Source organism: Monopterus albus, unplaced genomic scaffold (assembly GCF_001952655.1).
Source record: "Monopterus albus unplaced genomic scaffold, M_albus_1.0 scaffold32.1, whole genome shotgun sequence".
NCBI lineage: Eukaryota > Metazoa > Chordata > Actinopteri > Synbranchiformes > Synbranchidae > Monopterus > Monopterus albus.
In genome coordinates this window covers 1,249,849-1,276,837 of record NW_018127912.1, presented here as the reverse complement: position 1 = coordinate 1,276,837, position 26,989 = coordinate 1,249,849, and the positions used below count along the sequence as shown (strand labels likewise).

At 40.9% G+C, this 26,989-nt stretch overlaps 1 protein-coding gene across 4 annotated transcripts in view; it reads right to left on the bottom strand.

Annotated features, from left to right (window-relative positions):
- Positions 1-1,812: 1,812 nt before the first annotated feature.
- atf7ip (activating transcription factor 7 interacting protein) overlaps positions 1,813-26,989 on the bottom strand; it is a 36,263-nt gene continuing 11,086 nt past the window's right edge. For 2 of the 4 annotated variants that reach the window (XM_020597023.1, XM_020597022.1), the window contains exons 2-14: positions 13,167-13,219; positions 11,719-12,228; positions 11,098-11,560; positions 9,373-9,545; positions 9,100-9,237; positions 8,860-8,931; positions 8,663-8,754; positions 6,968-7,032; positions 5,233-5,889; positions 3,417-3,518; positions 3,238-3,315; positions 2,967-3,049; positions 1,813-2,728 (exon numbers count right to left, since the gene is read on the bottom strand). In XM_020597023.1, the coding sequence (XP_020452679.1) occupies positions 2,270-2,728; positions 2,967-3,049; positions 3,238-3,315; positions 3,417-3,518; positions 5,233-5,889; positions 6,968-7,032; positions 8,663-8,754; positions 8,860-8,931; positions 9,100-9,237; positions 9,373-9,545; positions 11,098-11,560; positions 11,719-12,222 (2,886 nt within the window). In that variant the 5' untranslated portion in view covers positions 12,223-12,228; positions 13,167-13,219 and the 3' untranslated portion in view covers positions 1,813-2,269. The remainder of the gene's footprint in view (positions 2,729-2,966; positions 3,050-3,237; positions 3,316-3,416; positions 3,519-5,232; positions 5,890-6,967; positions 7,033-8,662; positions 8,755-8,859; positions 8,932-9,099; positions 9,238-9,372; positions 9,546-11,097; positions 11,561-11,718; positions 12,229-13,166; positions 13,220-26,989) is intronic. The other 2 variants (XM_020597025.1, XM_020597024.1) reach the window with 1 other exon arrangement.

Genomic DNA, 26,989 nt, shown 5'->3' with positions numbered 1-26,989 from the left:
GAATTTGGGATATGCTAAGTGGGTCTAGATGTGGGTGTAAAAGAAATCTTAGAAATCTGCTATCTAATCATATAGTTACTTTAGATGACATAGCTCTGGCTTCCAGTACTACTGTGAGGAACCTTGGAGTCATCTTTGATCAAGATATGTCCTTTAAATCACACATAAACCAAATCTCTAGAACTGCCTTCTTTCACCTGCGCAATATTGCAAAAACTCAGGATCATCCTGTCTCAAAGTGATGCTGAAAAACTGGTCCATGCATTTGTTACTTCCAGGCTGGACTACTGTAACTCTTTATTATCAGGATGTCCCATTAGTTTCCTAAACAGCCTCCAGTTAATCCAAAATGCTGCAGCCAGAGTACTGACAGGAACTCGCAAGAGAGATCATATCTCTCCCATATTAGCTTCTCTCCACTGGCTACCTGTAAAATTCAGATTAGAATTTAAAATCCTTCTCCTAACGTACAAAGCCCTAAATGACAAGGCTCCATCATATCTTAAAGACTTCGTAGAGCCTTATCATCCTAACAGAGCACTTCGCTCTCAGAGTGCAGGTTTACTTGTGGTTCCTAGAGTCCACAGAAGTAGAATGAGCTGGAGGAAGTGTCTGGAGAGAGGGAAGTCTGGGCATCTTTGCTTAGACTGCTGCCCCCGCGACCCGGTCCCGGATAAGCGGAGGAAAATGGATGGATGTCTGATTTGGACAGTAGAAAGCTTGTGCAGGAAATCAAGAACTTCCCTCACCTGACATCAAAAACCATGAGCCTCCTTGAGCTCATTGCTTTTCTGCAAGATAAGGATCTATCAAAGATCTACCCTAACTTTTGGACTGCTCTCAGGATTGCTCTTACTCTGCCAGTCACTGTGGCTCAAGCAGAGAGGAGATTTTCAAAACTGAAGTTGATCAAGTCATACCTGAGGTCAACCATGTCTCAGGAACGGCTCATTGGCCTTGCTATCATCAGTATCAATCACTCAATAGGGGAGCAGATTTCGTATGATGACATTATTGATGATTTTGCATCAAGGAAGGCCAGAAAGGTCAGATTTTAGTTTTAGTTTTTTGTTTTTAGTGCGGTGTAATAAGAGGGGGGGTCTCGCCCGGGGAGTAATTCAATGTAGAACCGCCACTGGGTGGGACTGTGTGGCTATCCTTCACTTTACATTCCTGAGAGGCTCCATCCGCTTCTCATGCCTCCTGGCAATCCTCTTAACCGGATCAGGGGAGTGTGCCTCAACATTTAACACTTAAATGTTGGAACAGTGTTGTTGTCTTATTATCAACATTAAATGTCCAAACTCTCAACTGTTAGTTGCACATTATATTGATTTTCTACTAGCACCACCAACGGGGCATGTTTTACACCATCCATGTATTCTTTTCAAGTACAGTAACGACAAAGAGCGAGCTACCCGGTGGCTGGCTGGATTCAGCTAAAATAACAAACGAGAAACGCACCACTATGCACAACTCTGACTTCCTTTTGTAATCCGTGTGGAACATCTGGAAGGCGAGTAGTAGTTGATATCATGGCAGGCTTTGCTGTGTCATCGTTGGCTGCCAGAACAGCTATGAAAATTGAGGAAAACAAAGCTGCCACAGATCACCATGCAAAGGAAATAAGTATTTGGTGCTTCTATGTACAAAGTACCACATATGCATTTGAACTGATTAAACGCTGAATTCTGCAATAAACAAGTTGCCAGTGTCTCCACGGGCACTGCTGTAATCAAGGTGGTAGACTGGTGGTGTCTGTATTTGTGGTGAAGAACAACAGAAGAAAACATCTGTCACAAACTTAGAAAGCCAAGTGTTTAATAAAACCTTTATTGTGTTTGTCAAAGTCTGGCTGCCAGACAAAACTTACAAAAGTTATTCAGTTTCTACCACACGGTTATATATTTCTGTGCAATTCTACACGGATAGTTCTGTCACCTCTTAAGTAAAGCGAAGAACATCTGGGTCTGGGCAACAGAAGTCAAAAACATAAATAACTGACTTGGTAGAGGGGCACAGTAATTCAATTATATACAACAGCTTAAACTTAAGTAACAAAAAGTACATAGCATACATTCACAAGACAAAAACAACCATTTGCTGCCTCAGTTCTCCAAGTCAGTCACATCCAGTTAGATTGAGCTATTTACAGATACTGTAGGTGTCAACACAAATATTTGAGTTCCTAACACAAAAAGAGAAGTAAAGAAAGTCATGAACCTTAAAATGCAAACTTTGTTTCCATTCCTTAACCGTTCTTAACTGTTCAGCTTGAGCTGGAACTGATGACATTTGTGCACTGTGGCTCACAGAAGGAGCCAAAGCGCCCATAGATGTCCTTGGCTCTAACAGCAAAGTGATAAGTGGAGCCAGACTGGAACTGGGTCAGCGTACAGGCCATAGGCAGAGGAAGGGCCTTCACCTCACCAATTTTCTTCCAATGCTGCTGCGCTGTATTATTGTTAGAGTTGTCCTGATGGAAGGCATAGAGGTGATAACTCTCTACAGCTGCACAGGTCCGATCAGTTTCTGCCACTTGCCAAGATAGCACTATACCAGTCTGACTTGGCACCAGCTTCAGCTGGGGTTGCTGAGGAGGTGACGTCCGCTCAGCCTCTGGGGGTAAGCGAGGAGGTACAGGTGCTGTGGGGAGAGGGGGCAGTACCATGTTGGTGCCCCGGGCTGGCACAGTGGTAGTTACAGTGCGGGATTTCATCGCAGAATCCTATAAAAGAGAAAAAAGTGTTGTCATGAGATAGTTCTCCAGCAGAAGGAGCTAAATATGAATATGACCAGAATTTATTGAATGATTTAAATAGCATCCACTTATCATTCACAGAGAAACTGAGTCTAGAAAGGCAATGGAAAACATTTCTTCATAAATTTTCAGTTGCAAAAATGTAAAATTAGAACACTGCATTTGGTTTGTGCTAAATATGAAAAAGGCCTTTTCAAATCTTTACCAATGGGGGGCGGTGGTGGACTGTCAACTGAGGATTGCCAGAGCAGTTCTGATTGCTTTGTGGAGATGACCTTGCTCCCGCACCTGAGAGCAAATCACACATGATAATTTACAATCAAAACACGCTAACTTCAACTATATAATCTTTTTCATTTAGAATTAGATCATTTTTATTGTAACAGTGTGTTATATGTAGTTATGCATTTGGCACAATATCACATGCACGCACAAAATCACCCTCTCATGCTGCCTATATAAAATGACGCTCTTACTGCTGAGAATGCTGACGACTGGTTGAGGACGCTGGGTAGGTGAGGGAACTGCAACAGTGGCATTCTTCACTCCTGTCACTGGGCAGACATACAGACAGACATAATTAGATGGAAGTCTTTTCAATACATTACATGTTAATGTATAGAAAACAAGTCATATGGGTGCATGTTATCCTTACCTTGCACGTCATCATCGTCCTCAGTGAGGTCAATGACGGAACCTTTGGGCCTTGTCACTGGAGCAGTAGGTCTGGATGCATTGGATCCTGTAGCTTGGTTGTCTGAGAAAAGAGAAATAAATTATGATTGAGACAAATTCAAGAAAAGACAGCAACAAAACAACAAAGAGATAATACACATACAGTACAATTGTAATATGCAACAAGATGTGGAATTAACTTTCTCCAGGTGGCGCGCGCGCACACACACGATTCTTTACACCTTGCAGTGTCCTCCCAAACCACTCCTTCCTTCAACACATTCCTATCATATACTATTATTTCTCAGTATTCACAATATTTTCATAATTAGTTTTATTAGACATAATTGTATATTTTCCCAATTTGTACAGTACTTAGAAAAATGTTTTTTCATATTATTTAGTACCATGATTTCTTTTCTTTCAAAGTGCCATTAAAAAAAACATCTTAAATCAGCCCCATCATTTACACCATCTCCTTATCAGACTGACAATGCCAGAACATAAGCTTTTCTCTATGCTTCCAATAAAGTTATATTCTGCTACTGCACACACTGCTGATATCTGAGACAATGTGGTGGAGGACTGAACTTAACTACTGTCCCTAAGACTCGATTTTTCCACAAAGGTGAAGCCAAATGTCATCTTCTATCAAGTGGCAACCTCTGAGGCTAAGAAACAAAGCCAATGTGCAAGTTTTTAAACCTGCAGTTCCTTGAATGGCCACATGAGGCTGCCTCCAAAAGGGAGTCCATCCCACATTAAAATGCCCAGCTTTACAGCACAAATACAAATGTTCACATCCATGTACAAAACCAGTTTTGGACTCTTCATGTAATTACTCCTTGCATGACAACTGTACAGGGGGTGAATTTTTATACAACTCTCCCGTTTAAAATTATAATGAGACTAAAGATCTTTTCACATAAAGGGTGACGCCAATATGAATATAATATGAGCTTTTTTTTTTCCAATGTGGTGCAATTTAAATGCACAACATATATTCACACCTGATTCAATACAAATATTGAAAATTCTAAAATGTCTTGCTACAAAAGTCTATATCAAGCGATGATGACCTGCAGGTGCTGGTTCTGCTAAATAAGGCATAAAAAGGCAGCTTAGAAAGTTTCACTGCTTGGTGCTGGGGTTGAAACTGTACTGTGGTCATTTCTGAACCTATATCAGGATGTCTGTGGGACAATTTGAGGAGTTGTTGCTGCTGTCACAGCACTTCAAGAGGTAGAGGAGCAATTACAATCAGTCGACCCGGATTAGCGCCTGGTTGTGTGTCTGAGGTAAAATATATACTGAACACCACTTAAAAAAATAAATCAGACAGGCTTTGCCAACACAATTATGGTAACAATATTGTAACGTTCCAGCAAGATGCATAGTGATTACTCACACGTTTCAGTTACTGGTGAAAAGTTGAAGGAAAAAAAAAAGACCCTGGGGCAAAAATAAATAAATAAATGACATAATATATTCCATCATTGATGTGCGAGGGTTTGTTGACAGAGTACTGGTTCAAAAATTGGGTCCCTCCATCAGTCGTAGCTGCTAGCTGTCTAGCAAGATTCACCTCTTTGCCCATTTTGGGATTACTCGTATCAGGCGAAGTGAAGCACAACCAAGATGGCAACACCCAGACTTCAGCTTCAAAAACCAGCAGACGACGTCACGGTGGGTTTGTTCATTTTTTATACACAATCAATGGTCTTTATCCCCTTCTGACATTTCTGGGACTACCCAACTGTAGCTTTACTGATGACTACAGTGGAGAAGACACCCACCTGTCTTTGATGTCAGAGACGTCCCTTGTGGTGGTCCTGGAGCAGTGGAACCTGTTGCTGCTGGCCCAGATGTTGCAGGTGAAGAGGCAGACGACATAGCACCGGCTACAGAGACAGACTGGACTGGCGTCCTTGCTGTAGTCACAGATACCCCAGCACTGGGTGTGGTTATTGCCCCAGCGCCTCCCTGGTACACAGCTCGAGCAAGAGAGATCTGCGCAGAAGACATCTGGCCAGTGGAGGCCTGGAGAGCTGGAACAGTGGCAGCAGCTGGTGTGGAGGCTGGAGCTGTAGTAGTGGGAGGAGCAGGCTTGAGTATAAAAGTAGCGGTAGAAGCAGGGGTTTTGGCTTTGTTGAGTGAGCCCGCTGCAGACAAAGAAGAGACGGGGATGTTGACCAGTGTTCCTGCCTGGCCATTAGTCATCGATATAGGCAGCTGGATGAGGAGAGGCTGGCCTGTAGCCACCATACTGCTGCCAGAGGCCGTCTTCAGCAGCAGTGTGCCTGTAGGACTCTGAGTGGTGATGCCTGTGGCCAAGGTGGAGGCAGCATTAGAGGTGGAGGTGATCAGCTGGAGGATGGGGGCCTGTGGAACCATGGCAGTGGAGGTGGATGTTGGGGCTGTAGGTGGGACAGGGGCTGGTGGAACTGGATTTGCTGAGGAAAACAGGAAAAAAGGCATGTGTCAGAATGTGACAGATGGTAAAATGTATTCTGTGCTCCTTTACCCATCTGCTCCTTTATTACTTGCACTCAACTACAGGGTGAAAAACCAGAAGCAAATTAGTCCTCACTAAACAGATCCACTAATTACCACTAGTGAAGTCATGGCAGTTAAAACACAGCAGGCAAATTCAATTGTATACTTGCACGCATGTACAGGAAGTTTAAAGGATAAGGCCGTCAATATTTCTGTAATCGTCAATAAATCACAGACCAAAGCAAACAGTATGTTAGTCAATCTCTCAGTACTTCTGTGACTTCTGTGGCACTCAGCCCCAAAGCTAATTTGTTCCTGAAAGCGTAAATGTTTAAGAACATATCTCGAATACATGCTTTTATGTCTTTATAGAGGCTCTAAACCTTTTCTTGGTTTGGACACTGTAGTTTCTATTAAAACTCAAACAAAAGTAAGCAATGATGGGAACGATGTTCAGGTTCACCATGGTAGCGAGTATTGACCAGAAGGACAGCTTATATAAAAATGATTCCAAACAGGAACAAATGAACCCATCCCTCTATGTTTTGCTACACAGGTAATAAGTGTTAGCAGGATCAATTAATTGTTGGCTGTGGTTTAAAACATTTCTTTCCACTGTGAAATAAAACTTCAGCATCTACAGAAACCATATGAGTGCATTGGGAACATGCCAACTCATCATGGAAAGAAACAAAATTCAAAACCCAAAACTTAAGGATAATCACTTTATTTGGCCAAGTATGTTACACTCGAGGAATCTGTTTCCCGTACAGAACTGAGGCAGCCATCTGTGGCGCCAACTCAACCAATGGCTCTAACCATCGGGGACAACGGGGGGGTTCAGTGTCTTGCCCAAGGACACTTTGACATGTGGACTGGAGGCACCGAGATTCAAACCTTTAACCTTCCGGTTGGGAGACAACTACTCTACCTACCGTGCCACTGTCACCTCCCCCAAACTACCAACTGTCAGAAGTGGGACTTAAAGAAAAGACCAACATAACATCCAGAGTAAGAGGAAATCCAAGTACTCACCAGCTATGCTGGATGAAGCAACTGTTGTCGGTGTCTGCTTTACCTCCAAGGAAGTCCGGACTGGCCTGTTTAGAAAGATTGCTTATGCTTAGAGTTGTTCATGCTTAGAGCTGTTTATGTCCATGACAGGAAGAGGACTGAATTTGGTAAGATGTTGACATTTGATTTTATTCCATGTTTCTTTGTCTTTTGTCATCTTATAACAACAAGAGATCACCTCATAATTAAAGTTTTGGTTAAAGCATTTAATCAGTATGTCAAAGTTCAGCATGTTCAATTGAGGTGCCGCGTCCACTGATTTTTGTGTCCAAGTCAACAGGGATTCACATCCCTTTTAATAAGAAATACATTTTTATGAATGCTGACAAGAATCTAGGTGCAACAAGAGTCACATTTAGATAAAATGTTTTGGATAGTTTCTATGACGCATAATGACAATTGTCCCAGTATACTTCTGTTCCTCTAACATAAGTGTCAAAATGACACAGTTCTTTCATCATATTCTCGAAAAAATTCTGGTCTCCTCTTCACCCTAAGTATTTCATTGATGACATCACGAATTTCTCTCCAGCAGTCACAGGACAGTACAGGGAAACGACGCTCAATGTACATCCTCATTGTCCTCCTTAAGTTCTTTGGCAGTGCCTCCTTGCCCAGTAATCCAACATAGTTGACTTTTGCAACCCAGTCACAGTAGACGTCATATGGGACTAAGTAGCGGAATATGTAAGATGCATAGCGGTCAGGCCTCGGGTTCCCTGAGCTTCTTTTACAGTTGTGATACAGCACTTTCTCCAAGTGGGAAGTGATTGTGCGGAGTTGAATGTCTGCTCTGCATTTTCCTTCACTGTATTCTGCCAGCTTTTTTGCCATAGCAATCTGACGTGACAAATCTTTAGCCTCCTCCATTTTCTCTTCTTCCTTCTCCTTCTTGGCAGATAATGCAGGAGTCTTACCAACAGAGGGCAGCGCTCCCTCTCTGGGCACCTTGGATTGCAGCTCTACTGTCTGCCGACGGAGCACGCTGTTGGGAGGAGAGGTGCAGTTTTAACTACACTTGGCACTGCCTGAGGGAACGCTCAGGCTTCACATTGTAGAACGTCACAAGACTCAGGACCTGGACCCACACGGGGTTACTTTGCAGGTGCCAAACCCAAATTGGGATGTGTGTTTGTTTATCCACACCAGTCTTAAGAAATATTTATAGAGTGTAGTCAAGAGGCTAAAAAAAGCTGATCCTGAGAAACCGAACAAGGGACATAGAATCTTGGTTTCCAAAAGGTATGGATTTGGAGGATGCAAGGATTCTTTATTGTGTCCATTCAGTCTGTAGTGATTACAGATAGCAGCCTGGGACAATGTCAACTATTCACGCTGTGGACGTCTCCATGTGTAGTACTGGCTTCAGTCCGGTATTGTCACGTTCATACAAAGGCCAAATTATATTCACACAACACCAAAATGCACATCCTACTGCATGATTAAAAAATAACATGTTTAAATACACTGATGCTGTGAATTTTGAAATCTCAAAATTTTGTCTCATGATGATCTGGCCTGGCAAACGTGAGCTTGCAGTGAGATGATAAGATGGCTTAAAAAAAACCCTGGATACCTCTTTGCTAATTTTATAAGTCCAAATATAAAACAAGGTTGACAGGGATCTAGAAAAAAAAATGCTCTAGGCACACTTACCGCTGAGCTTGAGGGTTGTTTGCAACAGTTGCAGTCTTTGCAGCAGGAGTAGCAGTAGCAGCAGCAGCAGTAGCCTTAGCAGCAGCAAGTGTCTGCAGAAATCAGATAATATGCTGTCAGGACATTTTTTAAAAATATCAGGTGCATACCAAGATTTTAGGAACAAACAAGAAAATCAGAGGAAAGCAATATCTTACCTCCTGTTTCTTTTTGTTCTCTGACACCTGATTGGCCTCTCCAAACTTCTTTGATAGTCGGGCTATCTTGGACTAAAAAAACGGTAGAGGGAGGCAGACGTTTTAGGCCTTTTTAATTGTAGGGAATTAATTTTGTGCCTCCTTAACTCTATATTTATCAGCAAACCAGCATCTCACAATTCTGCCTGTGCTCTCACCACAGAAAAATGTTATCAACTTTGCGAGATGACGTCTGCTTACCTGGAGTGTGGTAATGGCAGTTTGGTGTTTGGTGGCACAGTCAATCTTGTCTACTCTGTCTTTCAGCTCTTGGAAATGTTTGTCAAAACTTGTCAGCTGTAAAACCATCAACTGTTGACCCACAAGCTGTTGCACAATCTGAGAAAGAATTTCAGGTACAGGGGCAAAAATGATCAATTAAATCATTTTCAAAGTCTGACATCAAAGCAAAGTTCAGTTAGCTTAGACCTTTGGAAAAAATGTCAGAGTGCAGTAGAATAGCTGCATGCAAACCTTTTCAAGTTTATGGTGACTGTCAGCTTTTGCAGTAATTTTAAGTTCCAGTTGTGCCTCCAACTCCTCGTGTTCCACCTTGGGCCTCTTCCCCTCTCTTTTCATGATCGGACCATCGTTTTCGTAACCCTCTGATAATGTGCGCTTCAGTCCTGAGGTTGAGCCCTTCTCCCCTTTTGGGAAACAAAGACAAAGACCTGTGTTGTACCCGGTACTTTTTACCATACTGACTCTGAGAGACGAGGCAGTCCAAGTAACTACAAAACAGTGCTGATTTATTCCATGAACACAGGCAAAAATTAACATTACACGCTCAGGTATCTTGCACCTCCAAACTGCTCGCAGGCAGATGTAAGATGAAAAGACCCTGAACCCACCAGGCCTATACATTATATCCCTTCGGTTGGGCTAGCACCATACTACACAGAAATGTCAACGAGACGTCAATGTGTGTGTGTGTCTGTTGATTAAGTGGTGTGTAGCTAAAAACATTCTCACAGACTTCTAGTACATGTCGTGACTTAAACATAAGAACATATTATGGCTCAGGCTACAGTTATACACGTCATAATAATATTAAACATCCTGTCTGCTGACAGTCATCAACTCTTCTCTCTAGTTATCCTTGACCAGATGTACCTTGTAGAAACTCATAAGCATGACTAAGCATTTAACAGTCTAACTAGACATCCTATCTCCACTAAACATTTCTAATACATAAAGTATCTATCTAATTTCTATCTGACTAAAAATGCCTAACACCTGCTTACTAAAATGCTTTTTAGTGCTATTCTGTTATCGCTCAGCAGAAACAAACAGAACTCAGACGGCACTAACAACTTTGATAGAGTTTGTTCTTTTGTTTGACCACAAGTTTTCTGTCAACTAGACAGAACATGAAGAGTTTCTCCAAATGTAACATTATCAACTACAATGTAAATGAGTCCTGCTTAAAACAATATACTTTGGGTTAAATATGAAAAACTATTCAGCACAAATGTTCCAGTGCCTTGGGGCAATGTGGCCTGTATTAAAAAAAAGTAACCTTCATCTCCATATCAACTGGCAACCTTATACTGACAAAATAATTTTCTGGAGACCAGGGTTCACTTTATAGGGTTTCACATGCAAGCACTTCTAAACTCCAATAAAATTAAATCTACCTTATTTTCCTGCACAGTATAATGCACTGCCATTTAATATAATGTTATCCTTACCATTTGATTTATTCAGCACATTTGCAAACTATGAGCTTCCTTTGTAGCATCTTAAAGTGGAACTCAATTTTACATGTTAAAGTCAATTTATAAGTTACATGAAGTAAGCCAGCCTGAAAACAGTGGCATACCCTAAAAGACAACTCAAGTGACATCTTGGGTATCTTGAACAGCTCTGGTGGAAAATGGTGGGTGTGGAGTTTAAAGGACAAAAGTATTTACCAGACAGAGAGGGTATAAAGCAAAGATGTTATTGATTTGCATTAAGGGATGTGTAGGATCTAGAGTTTTTATGCTTAATCCATACTGTAGTCATATTACTTGCTAAGCAAAGTAATAATGAAAGGCTATACTTTCTATAGCCTTTTGTTTCATAAAGCTCCCCATGTATAAAACACAGAATGACTGCTGCATTACTGCTTCCTTTTTCTTTTGGATCTCCACCAGTCTTTACCAATATGAAAGAATTAAACTGAAGATATCTGACACAATGTCCACTCTCTCATACCTGTATTTGATGGTGGAGTAGATGATGGCCGAGTTGGCTTTGTGGTTTGTCCAACATCAGTTTTTTCCTTCTTGAACTTTTCTTTCTTCAAGTCCACCTCCATCTTTACCTCACTGGTTGATCTTTTCTTCACATCTTCTTTGTCACCCTTCTCTTCTTTTGTGTCCTCATCCTTGATTCCCTTTTCTTGTTTTACATCAGCACAAGAAGAGGATGCTGGATGAGTTAAGGACGGACAAGGAGGAGAGGAATCGGACGTTACAGATATGGGGGAAGAAGGCTTTCCATCTTTTATTTTGGCTGCGGAGACTTTGGTGTCCTTGTCCTTTGTAGTGTCACTGTCTGTATCCATTGGTTCTGTGTAGTCAGATACTGCAGGTGCCACAGGCAAAGGTGGAACCAAACCTTTAACAGACTCCTTTGCTGAATCCACAGGTGTGTCCTCTGTCATAGTCTGTCCCGCCTGAGGAAGAGCATCAATATATAATTAATGAAAAGGTTTTTTGGACTCTGTCTATCTGAATATCAACATTAACCATCACAGTCTGAAGAAGTCCAATATAAATCCAGGATAATGAGACTATGCTGCAGGATTTATACAAACATATGTGAAAAATTTACCTCTTTCTTTTCCACCTTGGGGACCGCTTCAGTGTCCTTTTCCTGGTTTTCCTTAGATTCTGTTGTTGCTGGCATAATGGGCTCATTTGATGAGGATGATGAAGAACCTTTCTTTTCCTCCTCCTCTTCCATCTTTTTCAGTTCAAAGTTTAGAGAGTGGAATGGTGATGCTGGAGAGGTAGGAGATGCTTCTTTTGCTTTTGGACTTTGTGAAGAGGCAGAGGAGGGGGACAGATTTAGGGACAGGAAAGGAGCAGGAGAAGCAGGCGATGCAGCGTTGGGGGAGTTGGAGTCCGAGGTGTTGTTTTGCTCTTTATCCCCAACTTTTTGCCCATCTTCTTTATGCGTGCCATTCACTAGAGGTGGTGGAGATGGGTCAGACAAACCTGGAGCTGCTGTCAGCAGGGTACTGTGAAGATTCTCCAGTTGTTGTCGATCACTGATCTTCATGGTTTTCCTGGCACGGAAAATCTTCTTCTTTTCCTCTGTCACAATAACTTCCATTACTGCCTGTGGAATGACAGAAAAATTAGATGCTATCAAATAGAATGATGAGTCTGAGAAATATCGACAAAAGCACAGTGAGAGCTACATGAGTAAAAGCACAGTCCCTTCCGCTTATGAACCTGTCTTGGGGTTTACGCACTGCATGCTAAAGAAATGGCTGCAGAGTTTTAAAGGAAACACCAGAGGTCACTGCAGAGCCCCATGGCTTTCTTGTTTTTCCTTTTCTCAAAGGTTCTTCTTTCACAGAGATCTACTTACCAAACCAGCTGGTGATCTTAACAGTGCGTTTCATTACTAAAAATCTGACTCAGTATTCAAGCCAAATCAGGCAGATCCTTACTGCCTGATTACACATTTTTGTGTCTGTTCTCAAGTGACAAGTCAAGGTGCAGCTCTGTGTGCCAGAAACCCTTTTTCATGGCAGTCAGAAAAGCTTTATCTGCTCTGACAAACTCTGCATTGATTTAGTGATTAACCTATGGATTTCATGTTTACCTAAGTGCTGATCTAGAGAACCAAATTAACAGCAGCAGCAACCAAGCCTTCCTCCCATCCCCCCACATTCCTATTGGTTCAAGCCTCAGCCAATCAGAATGAACAAATCGAGGCTGTGTTGGCAGCAATAAAGAGGTTCTACATAACAGGATTTTCCGTGCACATTTCTGAATGTTGCACACAATGTAGTATTGAGGCCAGTTGAAAAGTTTCTAGGTATTAATGTTATGTACATTCAGTTTATATGTATTCATATTTGAGATCTATGCTTATACATTATCATAACCCTTCTTGAGTCAAACAAGATTAGAAGCTGTGTGCTGCAGGAGACTGTGCTTAGCTGCAGTAAAATTCTCATTTTACATTCAGTAGCAATCAAGAAATATGCTATAATATTAAGTAGCATGCTGTGCATACACTAATAAAAATATCTATGAATAACTCACGTTCAAGTCGAAAGGTTCCTGGTCATAGATTTACCACTGAATTCTTCAACAACCTGAAGGGAAAAGACAGGATTTTTTTACTTAGTAAAATTTACATTGCATCTTTCAACTAGGAATACAGGATCAATTATGTATGAAGTCCACAGATCATGAAAATCAAAGTACAACCCCAAATTTAGCTCCTCTGAATTAAGCGGTCTATCTCCATCCCTTGAGCTGCAACTGAGCCCTCAGCTTCAAAAGGAGATATTTATTTGTGGGGCCACAACAAAGTTAATCAATCTAGATGCACGATTATGTTGATGACAAAGTATATCCACATTTTTTTTTAGAACTGATCCATTATGCAACCAACAACCCATCTAGAATAGAGCCTTTAGACACATTTACAAAGTGTTACATCTAGTTGTATGTTTCTTTGCCAGCAAAACTTTACACAAGGGTTCTTTTTCTTTTATTTCAGGTTTCTGCAATGTAAATGATATTTTTTGAAGTTTTAACAGTACTAGCTATCATTTTGTTTGATTTGGCAAAAAAGTGATAGGATAATGCTTTTATTCAACATACGGTAATATTTCAGGGATGATAATTTGATGTTGTTGATGGCTATTCTTATTCAGCAATTAGGACAAAGCCTAGTTTGAAACTAAAATTGATAATGCATTGTAACAAAAATGTTTTCAATGACTAATCAGTGATTTACTGGCAAGATAGAAGGCTGACAAAATTCAAATAGAGATGTAACGTGCTAACCAAAGCATGCACAAAGACGAAGCAGAAAAAACACCGGAGATTCAAAAAAGACAAATGGCTTGCCAGAGCAATGGAGAAATAGAGGCATCAAATCACAGGAGCTTTTGGTGTAACTCACGTCACCAAGCTTTTAGTGAATGTGAGCTCCAGATTAAGTGGCCATTATTTCTTAGCCTGTTTATACATCTAATATTTTAACAAAAAGTAAACATTCACATGGTTGATGCTGTTTGTAGTTAAACCTGTCTACTGGTTTCAGCGCAGGAACAAAACACAATGCCAGTTATTACTCAAGACAACTTTAAAATCTCATCTGGTGAGACCCTTTAGCCGCTTCTGTTTTGTAAAATTAATTAGCTTTACTAACTCCGCCAAGGAGGTTATGTTTTTGGTTCCGTGTATGTATGTGATGGTTAGCAGGATTATGAACCAATGGCTGGATGGATCATCAGTATACTTGGTACAGACAATGGTGGGGACCAACCCTAGAAGTGATAGATTTTGGCTGAAAAGGCTGAAAGGTCAAGGTCTGATCCAGATTCCCAATCTCATGGGCATGTAAAGTTAACAGTGAAAGCCCCATTTAACACTTATTGTCTGCTATAACTTGGCCTATAATGAAGATAGAACCCTGAAATGTTCAGGTAAGATGTACAGTATAGCTGTCTATCATACCCTAAAAGATGATCTGGATCAAGCATTTTAGGACACATTTTGTGTTGTTCCTGATCTCTTCAGTTTTCACAAGGGACCCATTTGTGTGAGCAAATGTGGTGCCTTGGTGGAGGTACATGCGCTCTCTGAGTGTTCTTGTTGTTACTGCATTGCTGACCTGCAAGCCTGCAGCTGACAGGTTCTGAAAAGACCGCAATCTCCAGTGTTTAATTTAGCCATGTGTTTGCAACTTGGCAGGTTGTCACATGTGCATTCAGAAAAATGCAACATTCACTAAGAAGGCCTGGACTAGATGTATACTTTACAGAGTAAAGCTGAGAAGCACCCAGAGATGCTGGTGCATACACAAAACACTGTAAGCCATTCCTACTCTGATCAGTCTTTCAGATCAGCAAGGAAGCATGGTTGCTGCAGTGATTATTAACTCCTTATGTAAAAAGAGGTGAGAAGCATAACTGGATTAAAATGTAACCTGAAAAAAGCATGATGCCAAAAAGTCAGCATGAACAAAGAGTGGTTTAAATTGTGAGCACGATCACTGGTACACTTCACATTCCACTGTTACTGCACACTGCGCAGAGCACAGGATCCCCCTCCCCCATCCTATGGCCTCATTTACTGCGCCTGGATTCAGTGCAGAACCTCAAAATGGCCGTCAGCTCTCCTGCTTGCTGCCAGGCTGAGCTCTCTGTAGCTAGCTGAGCAAGATTCAAATTCATCACCCGTTAAACTGGAGTCAACAAGTCACCATGGTCCGACATCAATGCAGAATCAAGGGCTTAAACAATTTTCAGCAAGTTTCAATAAATTATTTTAAAACCTTTAAAATATTGCTTGACTATACAGTGTTTAACATGTTCTTGGTCAAGCTTTAGTAAGTGGCTTACCATTAAAAAGTTGTAGGCACCAAAAACAAGATGGAGAGGTGTCAATCTTCTCTCTCTTGATTTTGACAACTTCCTTTCTTTCAAGGTGCAAAACAGGTGCTTGTTATTTTAGAATGCGCCTTTGCCAACCCAGTGCTTAACAACAGGCAACTCATCAGTGATTTTCTGCTCAAATGTCAAAGTGTATCAAACTAGACCTGAAACTCTCTCTAAGTCAAAATAAATAAGAGAGCCAGATGACTAGGGCAAGTCCTGCAGCAGGAGGATGTAATATTAAGCCTCTGTGATGCCAAGATATCAACTTGGCAATCCAACCTCACAGTTAAAAGGAACATCAAAGCTTTCTTAGTATTGGTTGATTTATGGAAAACCAACAACACTTCAGCAGTAAGATTATGACAAAGTTGATCACCAACTTCTAGTACAAGCGATTTCTGGACGGGACACAGTGAACATTCATGGTCAACTTGGCGAAACATGCTTTCCAAGAACAGCATCCAAATTATGATCCATGGGTTTCATAAAGTATCAGATATTGCTAAGTTCATCCCTGGCTGACAAGCTATAGGCCTAACTGTTACAAAAGAAAGTATTTTTAATGGATTAGTAGCTGACATGTTGATACCAACCTCTACTCAAACACTGTGGTTTAGCTACACTACCTTTCAAAATCACACCTGCCATGTTATGGCATGAATAAATAAACAACAGCTACAGATTTTAGTGAAAACATCCACACTGACAGTGCATGTCAGCAAAAGCAGGCAGCAGGGCCACTTTGGGCTAAAATGAAATCAAGTTCCATTTTGCAAGTGACTATGACTCTGACATGTTGGTGTTATTGTTATTAAAAATAGTTATATAATTGACCTATTGTGATAGCGATTGTGCTTCTGTCATAATGAATGCGATGTTGCCGGTTTGACATGCAGTGAAACAGTACTGAATAAAAACACAAAAACAAAACAGCCACAATCAAGATTGCTAGCAATACACATGCTTTACACCTGTGTGATTTTCGTGAAATTCAAATACAGGGTGAACAGCGCACAACTACACTACGGTTTTGGCACAGTAATAAATACACAGATATGCACTCACATGTTTGTATGGACATAGAACATGCATGACTCAAGTTAACACCTTAAATTACTGAGCCCAAATATTTGAGTCTGACCAGGGACAGTGTTTAAATAAAGGATACATCTGGCCTCAAACACAGCACAGCAGGTATTAAAATGGCTGTACTGACACCGTCAGTCAGCCAGTTCATGAGAACTTACAGCAAGCTCCCCAACATTAATAAAATGCCTGCAATAAAAGGGCAAAACCCCACCTACAACAGCTAGCATAGCACCCCCTACAAATAAAAGCTAATCTTTTGGAGAGTGTGCAGTTGCAATGAGAACATTTGTGTTAAATTTAATGACAGACAAATGTCAAACATGTTTAAAACAAAACAAAAAAGACAACCTTTAGCAAGATGTATGGGATTGAGGCCTTCCATGCATTTGTTGATTGTTGGAGCAAAGCATGGCCAAAAAGCCAACAAAAGGAACATAAGAGAAAGGAGGAGGGGCTCAGTTAGGACTACTCCATCGTGTTCTCTGCAGGGGTATGAGCTATAAAGGGTGTTGTTCAAAGCCTTCAAAAAGAAATGTCAGGAGCATTGGCTCCTGACACAGCAGTGTGCCATAATGCATAATATGATACTCAAAAATGAAATGGTATTTTTAACTTTAAGATGACACCTATGAAGTTCATGATATATGTGCAGGTGCCACAAGTACCTACAGAGCAGTACTTGTGTCTACAACATTTTTAAATACAGCGTGGTATTTATTAAAATCAACCCTAGCTAGCAGCGCACAGACAGAGGGGAAGTACACTGCACATCCTGTTGCTTAGCAACACCCATCCCCCACTCTAGCACAATCTAGTCCACAGTATGGAAATTTACAGCCAGCACAGACTAAACCACTCTGTCAAAGTGCAGGGGGGGGGGGGGCGCGGCCTTTTTTTTAACACCATATGCAATGAACATTTTATGATTAAAAAGGTCAAGGACAACATTGTGCACTCAGAAATATTCCTGGAGCACAGTACTTGACCTTGTCGTTCTGTATATGTTGACCAGCACCTATTGTGTTTCAGTCTATTGTTTCCATGTAACTGTTTTAAGATTCTTCTGGTGCTACAATAATTTAGTTCAGCAAAACAAAATATATTGTTAGAAACCCTGACATAGCTGTAAATAAGTGTATTGCCTCCTCTTGGCTGTACTGAATCTTTCACACATTTTATCAGAACTGCATACATATGACATGGTCACCCGAGGTACTATCTGCAATAAACTGAGCACTCGCTGGATTGAGTAATAAGTTAGCCTCAACCTACTATTATCCTTTTAATGTTTTGACCAGTGTGCACTATAGAAGACTATATTTAGAACATGCTATAGGTCAACTTTAGTTTATTACTTTACTTTATTAATAGGTAAAATCATTGCACTAAATACTTAAGTTTGACAGAAGCTCTGTTAACAGCCCTGGATGAAATACATTTGGCAGTTTGCAACATATTAGATCCTGGCATATGTCTCTAAGACACATAAATTAATGCTGTTAACCTATAAACTATTTAGAAACCATTTATTATTTATTTAAAATGTTAAAACTGTGGAAATGCTAATAAGAATCCCATTCTGGCTGTGATGCCTCCTGCTTTGCAAAGACCGTAGTTTCCTTCAAGAGCTGATGAAAATCAATGGCAATGATAGTTTTACAGTTTGATTGTAATGTTCCATAACACATACACATCCTACTTTATCCTGCAGAGCTTGTTACGCTGCACATCCTAGTGTTGGTCTTTGGTTCTTGTTACCATTGCTAACTCTGAGAGACGAGACAGTCCAAGTAACTTCAAAACAGTGCTGATTTATTCAAAGGATCACAGGTAAAATTAACATTACACGCTCAGGTATCTTGCACCTCCAAACTGCACGCAGGCAGATGTAAGATGAAAGACCCTGAACCCACCAGGCCTATACATTATATCCCCTCGGTTGGGCTAGCCCCATACTACACAGAAACGTCAACCGAGACGTCTCTGTTACCAGCTTTGCAGCTGGTCATAGCAGTAGTCAAAACATGAAGCAAATGTGTGAATGTGTGTGTCTGTTGGTTAAGTGGTGTGTAGCTGAAAACATTCTCACGACCTCTAGTACATGTCGTGTATTGGACATAAGAACATATTATGGTTAAGGCTACAGTTATACACGTCATAATATTAAACACCCTGTCTGCTGACAGTCATCAACTTTTCTCTCTAGTTATCCTTGACCAGATGTACCCTGTAGAAACTCATAAGCATGACTAAGCATTTAACAGTCTAACTAGACATCCTATCTCCACTAAACATTTCTAATACATAAAGTATCTATCCAATATCTATCTGACTAAAAATACCTAACACTAGCATCTCCATTAATTCCTCTTAATCCTGGAGACTGAGGCAAGGCAATTCATAAACATTAGATAAATAATTTCACTTATCAGTGGGCCACAAGGCTAAAAAACACAGAAAAGGTCAAAGGTTACTCCATCAAACTAAAAGCCAGAATATTTTTTAAAGCAACTATGCTTTCTTTAAGGCCTATCTGTGAAAACAATAACAAACCAAAGAGTAGAAAATTATGCTTTGGTATATGCTACCAAACAATAACCAGTAAAACACATGCAAACAAAGCCACTTTTAACATGACAAAGCAGCACAACATGCCCTAGCTAGCGGCGCACAGCCAGCGCTAAATTGCACACCCACAGTGCACTCAACCTTAAAGGCAGCTGCTCCCTGCCCTTCCCTCTCCCTCTCTCTCAACCCCCTCACACACACACACACACACACACACACAAACACACTTTGTCTCTCTCTCTCTCTCTGTCTCAAATTGCCTCTCCTTGGGCAAAAATGGACTGAACCATTGTGATGGGAGGGGGCTGTGGGGGTGGGGCATGTAAAACAAAAGACATATAGTGTAAAGTATTTAAGTAAACAGTCAAAGTCCAGTAAAGATTTGCTAACAAACAGGAGTCTTCACACAAAAGGTGAAACACTAGGCTAGGCTTTTTTTTTTTTAGCTGAGCTTTTATGATGTCATTCCTTAAAACAAGTCAGTACATGCCAAATAAGGAATTTTCTCAGAAACATGAATATAATTACTTTTCATGATTAACTACAATTACCAAACTGGAAAGTGAAAGACTATCACAGCAAAATTATCTAAAGGATTTTTATCACACGTTATTTACATTTACAAGCAAGAGATGTCGCTTTTTAACCACACAGTCCCATGCTAGCTGCGAACAACAAGAAATCAGAGCACAGTTTGTCACAGGAAGCAGCCTGTAATCCACCCAGCCTCTCCCACAGGAGGGAGGGCTGCTGTTGAACAGACTGAACCATTTTAGCATAGAGGTGGTTCTTTGCTCTAGAAGAATACTCACCTAAAAAACAAACTGATAATTATACTTAGCACATTATTACTTCCTTTATTGCAACAGTGCACTCTTCACAAAATATTCATAACAATTCTTGATTTTACCAGCTGAGGCTCTAAACAGACAGAGATTTGTATTGCTATAGAAGTAATAGACAGGAAATGTAATTTGTAATTACAATTAACTATTATTTGTAAATTTCCCCTGTCCTCATCAAAACTCCTGTTATGAAAATATATAAAACCTTGCTATGCATTCCTTGCCCATTCCCCTACTGCACAAACACAAAATGGCCACCAGCGCTGCTGCGAGCAGCATGCTGAGCACAGACATGAGCGGATCATATAACAAACCCCGCCTACTTAAAAAAAAAAAAAAGCTACATCTGCAGAAATCTCCATACTCGTACATGGACCTGGAAGGGAAACTGAACAAAAATGTACTATAACAGCACATTTGTTTTAATGATTTTAAATAGTGTTATCTCTGTATGTCACATGTCACAATGATCACCTCTTAATCCTGGTTCAGTTTCACTGAGCCTACATGTCTTGTGCTCACTTGTTCAGCACCACCCTAAACTATTACTAGAGAGGTAGCAAAACCAATTACTTCTATGTTTCACCTTAGATGAGTTTAGAACTGTGCTGCTAAATATTTTCTGAACCTAAGTCTTGATAAATGGGTAATCAAATAATGCCTTTTCTCCTTCAAGCTGCTGCAAGTGCTTCAACCAATATACTAAACAGTAAAACTGATACTTGACAAAGTTGCTTCTAACTGTCAGACACTTGGTCATAATTATTCATTACCCAAATTGTTTTTAAATATTTTCTACAGAGGCTAAATACACGGTGGAAAAAAACTGTCAGCCAGTGAGGGCAGATCCTGCATTCCAACAATACTGCGCACAGTGCGCAGTCTTTCCTCCCCCACCCTCATGGTCTGCATCTGGATTCACTGAGACTTAAAATGGCCACCTGGTCTGCTGTGCGCAGCCCCACTGAGCCCTTAGAGCCTGCTATATGTAGCACAACATCCTATCCTGTCAGGGCAGCAACATATAATTGAAAATAATTGCTATGTGCCTACATCTCAGCAAGACGGACCTAGTAGGACATTTAGCAAAATGAAATAAAAGCAAATTTCAAAAAGAATCTCCTAGAGCAGGTATCCTATTATGTAAATGTTACACCAATCAGCTATACTGTTCGCAAAGAGTTGAAGCACACAGTACCTCGTTACATTCATTTAGAGTGTGCATTGTTAAACTGCCGTTCGTATTTCCCTATTTTCAACATTGAATCCATACTAATGATACACACTTATTTTATACACTGATGTGATTGTAACAAGCATTATTACGCTCAGTCAGGGGACTGATCGATGAATGATTTCATTAAAAACCTCTGTTTCAAGCAGTAACTGTGTAATCTAGGTGATCAAGGTGAATGTAAAGCCCCTGTAGATCTAATCACATTGGGCCTTTCTCTAAGTAGTTCACATGTTCTACCCTTTCTGCAGCTTTCCTCTAGGAGTTCCAACTTCTGATCACAGTGCAAGGCCACAGAAGTCAGATGGACTGGGAACTGAATTAGGTGTGAAAGTGAGCGTGGATGTGCTAGTCTGTTTAGATACTGGCTCTGTGATAGACAGCACCTGCACATCGGAGCACCCTGCCTCTCACCCAGTGCATGCATGAAGAGCTTCTAGTCTTGAAGGATGCACTCCAATCTGAATCTCGCAATGAGTGACTGCTTTATTCATACTTTAAATTGTGATAATATACATTCTAGATATTCTAGCAAGTGTCAAACTTTGTGTGACAAAGCAAGATGTTTGTGTCTGTAAAGTAGCTCAGTCATTCAACTGCAAATAATTAATAGACATACACAAAGCGCCTGAAAAAGTAAATATGCATCATACCTTTCAATATCATGGCAAAGAGGAATTGCACCTTTGGTCACAGTGCATATATCAATCTCATTCATTTTCTGCATCATGCAGAAAAATGAACCTATTGATCACCACCTTCTACCACCTACTACATTCTTTTTTCATGGTTTCCAATATAATCAGTTTTATGTTTAAACCAGATGAAGCCAACACTATGTTGTTCTAAGTAGCAGCTGATGATTGATCTTTCCTGTGATACCCCTTCATTTATGTGTATTTGTGTCTCATTTTCCACCCAGTCAGGTGGGTAGTTTTCTTTCACACATTAAACTAGCTAAAACCCCATATACATTCTATGTAATATTCAGAATTCCAAAAGACTAAGGAATCTCTAATACACAGCAAATACATCAATTAATCATGGCAGCTAAATGAGTGAATTAGTTGCTTATACTTTAAGCCTGCTAGATTAAGTGCAACCCAGTAGTGTTTAAAGTAGACAAATGATATATGGACAGAACATAAGGGTGAACTGAACTATTCATACCAATATGCCAAAATAAGACTGTCAAAGGAAAGGTGTTCTCAAAGCATATTTAAACAGTTCTGTAGTGGACTAAAAGCACTGCTTCTTAGCCTATTATTACCCAAACGTTGTACGCGTGACTTTTTTTATTTCTAAATGAGTGGTGACTAGCAAAGGCTGGGTAGAAGGAAAAGAAGGAAGAAAACAGAGGGGGAAAAACCAGGAGTTTCCATGGTGGTGATTATCCTTTAGCCATGCACTGCTGAGGGAGGCTCGTGTCATGGCCACAAAAAAGCCAATGAATGTTGATCATGATACTATGAACTAAACACCACCACCAGGGAAAATTTTAATTAACCCAGGTTCCCTAAAAATATACTTAATTTCAGAAGTGAAATATCTACATGTAGTTGCTTCACTTTTTCCTGTAAAACTCTGACAACCTAAAGATCACCTTTGCAGTAATTACAGTCAGAACGCATGAGCTATAGCTAGCACCACACAGTCAGAACTAAACTCCAGAGCCAGACACAGAGCGCCAACACCCCTCCCCCACTCCAGCAGTCTGCTTCAGAGTGAAGGTTTACAGCCAAACATGGACTAAACCATTGCAGCAGCAGAAGGGCATTCTCACAAACAAAGGAGGGAGCTAGAGAGGTGAATGACATTCAAAGCTCTCTGAACAAACCGATCCCTGTAGCTAGAAGCTAAAAATTAAAGTAGCCTATGTTTAATAGGAAAAAAATGTAGTGGATTGCAGTTCTCCTTAGATGTGCCACCCTAGCCCTTAAAGAGCAGCTCATTCTCCTTGAGGTATTCAATCACATTTTATTTCTGTCTCTGTAGCAATAACTCAATTGTGATTATGTCAAAACATGGCACCTTTCTCAGAAGTTTGTTACATGAAAAACAAAACAAATAAATAAATAGATAGATAAATAAATATCCAGTGCCATAAGCCATCTCTGCCAAAAACACACATATAGATATGAGTTGAAAGTAGCTATGAGCAAAATGCAGATTGTCGATTAGGTTAAGGCAACAAGCTAGCCTACTCGACACTTCCCCCTCCCCCACTCCTTTCCCTTTGATGGATTGCTTGCAGTGAATGCTAGAGCACAAAATGGTTCCTGCTGCTGTATGCAGAATCCCTTTTATCATAAACACAGCTGCCTTTGCCTGCCTATGACTGTCTCCCGTTACTCAGTTTGGTTAGAAATGTCACATTTTTGCTCTTCTGTCTGTTCTGGCTGCTGGTTTTATCCCCTTGAATGCTTTGATTTCTTATAAACACATTTTTACATCTGACAAATACTTAGTTGACCTGTAGCACTTGACCCTTGTGTGATATTATTGGACCAACATTTTCTACATAATAATAATAGATTTAGACACTGTTGACTTAGGAACTCAAAAAATTTGGAATTATTGCTATATTTCTCACAGTTTAAAATGTGTCTTTAGAAACGTTTCTCAGAATGAAAACATGCCTGTTAATTGTAGCCTGTGAGATGTTTTAAAAATATCATGGTGCTTTCAATTATGCTCTTTGGTTGCCCTGAAGCTGTTATACGCATGGCAACAATGTGTATCAATCAGTGCATTTACATGGACTATAGCAACTTAGTTAATCAGAAAACAGGTTATGCAGGTAATCAGGACTAGCAAAGCAGAACTGGAGCAAAGCGCTGGGAGAGGAAACAGAGGTACGAGTCATTTCACCATCGGTCCGCTCCCCTCCCAACAAGATGGACGAGTTGGCGGAGCTGCAGTTGGTGTACAGGAGGAGAGGTCCTGCACGCGCTTCACCAGGACTCCAGGATCTGTGGTGACGTTTCTTCACTGATCCCCGGGCCGGCTCTGCTGTTGCGTGCAGGCGCACGGTGTCTCGGCGGACACAGCACATGCAGGCCCTAATCCTCATCTCGGGGACCCTAACCATGCCATGCCTCCCTCCCCCTCTCTGCCACCCTCCTACACAAAGAACAATAAAACTCTGGACCATACCGTATGCTAATGCTAGGAATGCGTACACTTCTGCCCCTCCCCCTCTGACCACAGACTGCCCTGTCTTTGATTAGAGTGAGAGCGATATCTGTTCCTGATTTCCCTGAAATGCTTGTACTGTCTTGTTTTTTGGGTAGGGAGAGGCAGCAAGTTCCAGTAACTCTGTCCTCGTTTTTTTTTCCTTTCCGTGCTTCTTGTTAGGTATTTTTAGTCAGATAGATACTTTATGTATTAGAAATGTTTAGTGGAGATAGGATGTCTAGTTAGACTGTTAAATGCTTAGGCATGCTTATGAGTTTCTACAGGGTACATCTGGTCAAGGATAACTAGAGAGAAGAGTTGATGACTGTCAGCAGACAGGATGTTTAATATTATTATTATGACGTGTATAACTGTAGCCTTAGCCATAATCACACATTGATTTGCTTCATGTTTTGACTACTGCTATGACCAGCTGCAAAGCTGGTAACAGAGACGTCTCAGTTGACGTTTCTGTGTAGTATGGGGCTAGCCCAACCGAAGGGATATAATGTATAGGCCTGGTGGGTTCAGGGTCTTTCATCTTACATCTGCCTGCGAGCAGTTTGGAGGTGCAAGATGCCTGAGCGTGTAATGTTAATTTTACCTGTGATCCTTTGAATAAATCAGCACTGTTTTGAAGTTACTTGGACTGTCTCGTCTCTCAGAGTTAGCAATGGTAACAAGAACCAAAAACCAACATTCTGAATTTGTCTATCAAGATCGGTGTGTGGTATCTGTTCTTATGGTGTCTTGTTGCTTGCTCTATGTTGTTTTTGTCCCTTACTGCTGCTGGAACACTGGAATTTCCCCACTGTGGGATCAATAAAGTTCTACCTACCTACCAAACAGTAACAATAGCCATGTTAAACAGCAGGGCCACACCTTTGTACTAACACTCTCCCATAAAGCTTGATTTATGGTTCTGCATCAAATCTATGTAGAAACCCATGTCGTAGGTTATGCAAGTGGCCTATGCCATTGTGAGCACTTATACTTGTGAGCTGGTGTGTCCGTGTCACCCTGTAATTACACCACCAAAATGCTAGTTGGCAGTGGGGTTTCTATGTCACAATGTTGCTTTTCTTCACAACTTACTGACAATGGTGGCTGAAACTGAGCAAGTAATGTTGGAGTTAAAACTAATAGATGTTGAATAGCAGATACTTTTATTGAAATTATTACCACAAATATAATAAAGAAGACGCTGGAGGAGATGGTCTGTATGACCACTGAACCGAAGTAGAACTAGGAGGGATTTTCCATGCTGGTCCGGCCACCAATAAGACATGAATAAGGAAGTGCGATGCAACCAATCACGTTTGTTGCAGTCTGCATTCTCATGACTTGTAGTTACATTTCCGGAGAGATGTACATCAGGCTACAATATAAGCTATATTGGCAGGAGGCTATGCGTTACCTGCATTGTATCTATGGTGTAGATTCAATACACCATAAATCAAGCTTAAAGAGCCCATGGGATGCTCATTTTCAGCCATTTAATGTTTAACCTTGGGTACCTCTAGATTAGCTTTGCACCCATCATGTTAGCCCTGTGATGGATTGGCGACCTGTCCAGGGTGTACCCCGCCTTTGCTCGACTGCCGGCCGGGATTGGCTCCGCTTTGTTTTTTTTGTTTTTTACTTACTGTTAAGTCCCACTGAGTAGTGGAAACGTCACTCCCTTTCAAGCTCCAAGGTCAGTAAATCCAACAAGTGATCACTGTGTCTTCCCCCTCACAACCACATACATTCCTAAAGTAGTGAAATGAATTCCAACAGCTAGCGTAGCTCTGACAATAACAGCATGGATTGTTAATCCACTGGTTAACCACCACCACATCACATGCAGCAGACACACTGGCCTCAAGCAGTCAAAACAAAACAGGTATTGTGCTCCGGGGCAATTCAGTGTTGATGAACTGATCAGTCACCACCGCGGGGGCTTCACTGGTCAGCTGCTTGTAGGTTAGACCCAGTCAAGTAAACAGTGAGTCCCTGTACATGAACTTTCCCAGGCCCTCAGTCCCTGTATTTTTCTCCACATCCTCTGGTCACAGTGCAGCAGCAGAAGGTAAAATATATCCACAAAACCAGGCACAGTCAAAAAATTCCGCCTTTAAAATGACACTGGTGGATGTCAGGCAAGCTCACATGAACGCGCAACTGCCTGGAGATTATGACCATTCAAGGAAATCCTTAAAACATGTCTCATGATCAAGGGTTTGCTAGCCTTGTACAAACCAAGTTGCTTCTGTATAGAAGTATATGTACACCAAATTTTTTGAGCTTTAGGTCACATCTATGAAGATAATTCAGCACTGTAACACTGTAGACAAGTCTAAAAACAAGAAAAGCATGCCATGGGCTGTTTAAGGCAGACACACACCAAGCCAACATCAAAGAACAAGCTCCGACGAAGGTCGACTGTGGCATCACCTCACATCGCCTTTGTCTGAACCAGTCGGGTCAAGAAAGCAGCACTTGAACACACCATAAAGACTACAGCCAATGGACAACTAGCACGTACATTCTGTGCCTGCATGACAAAAAATCAATCAC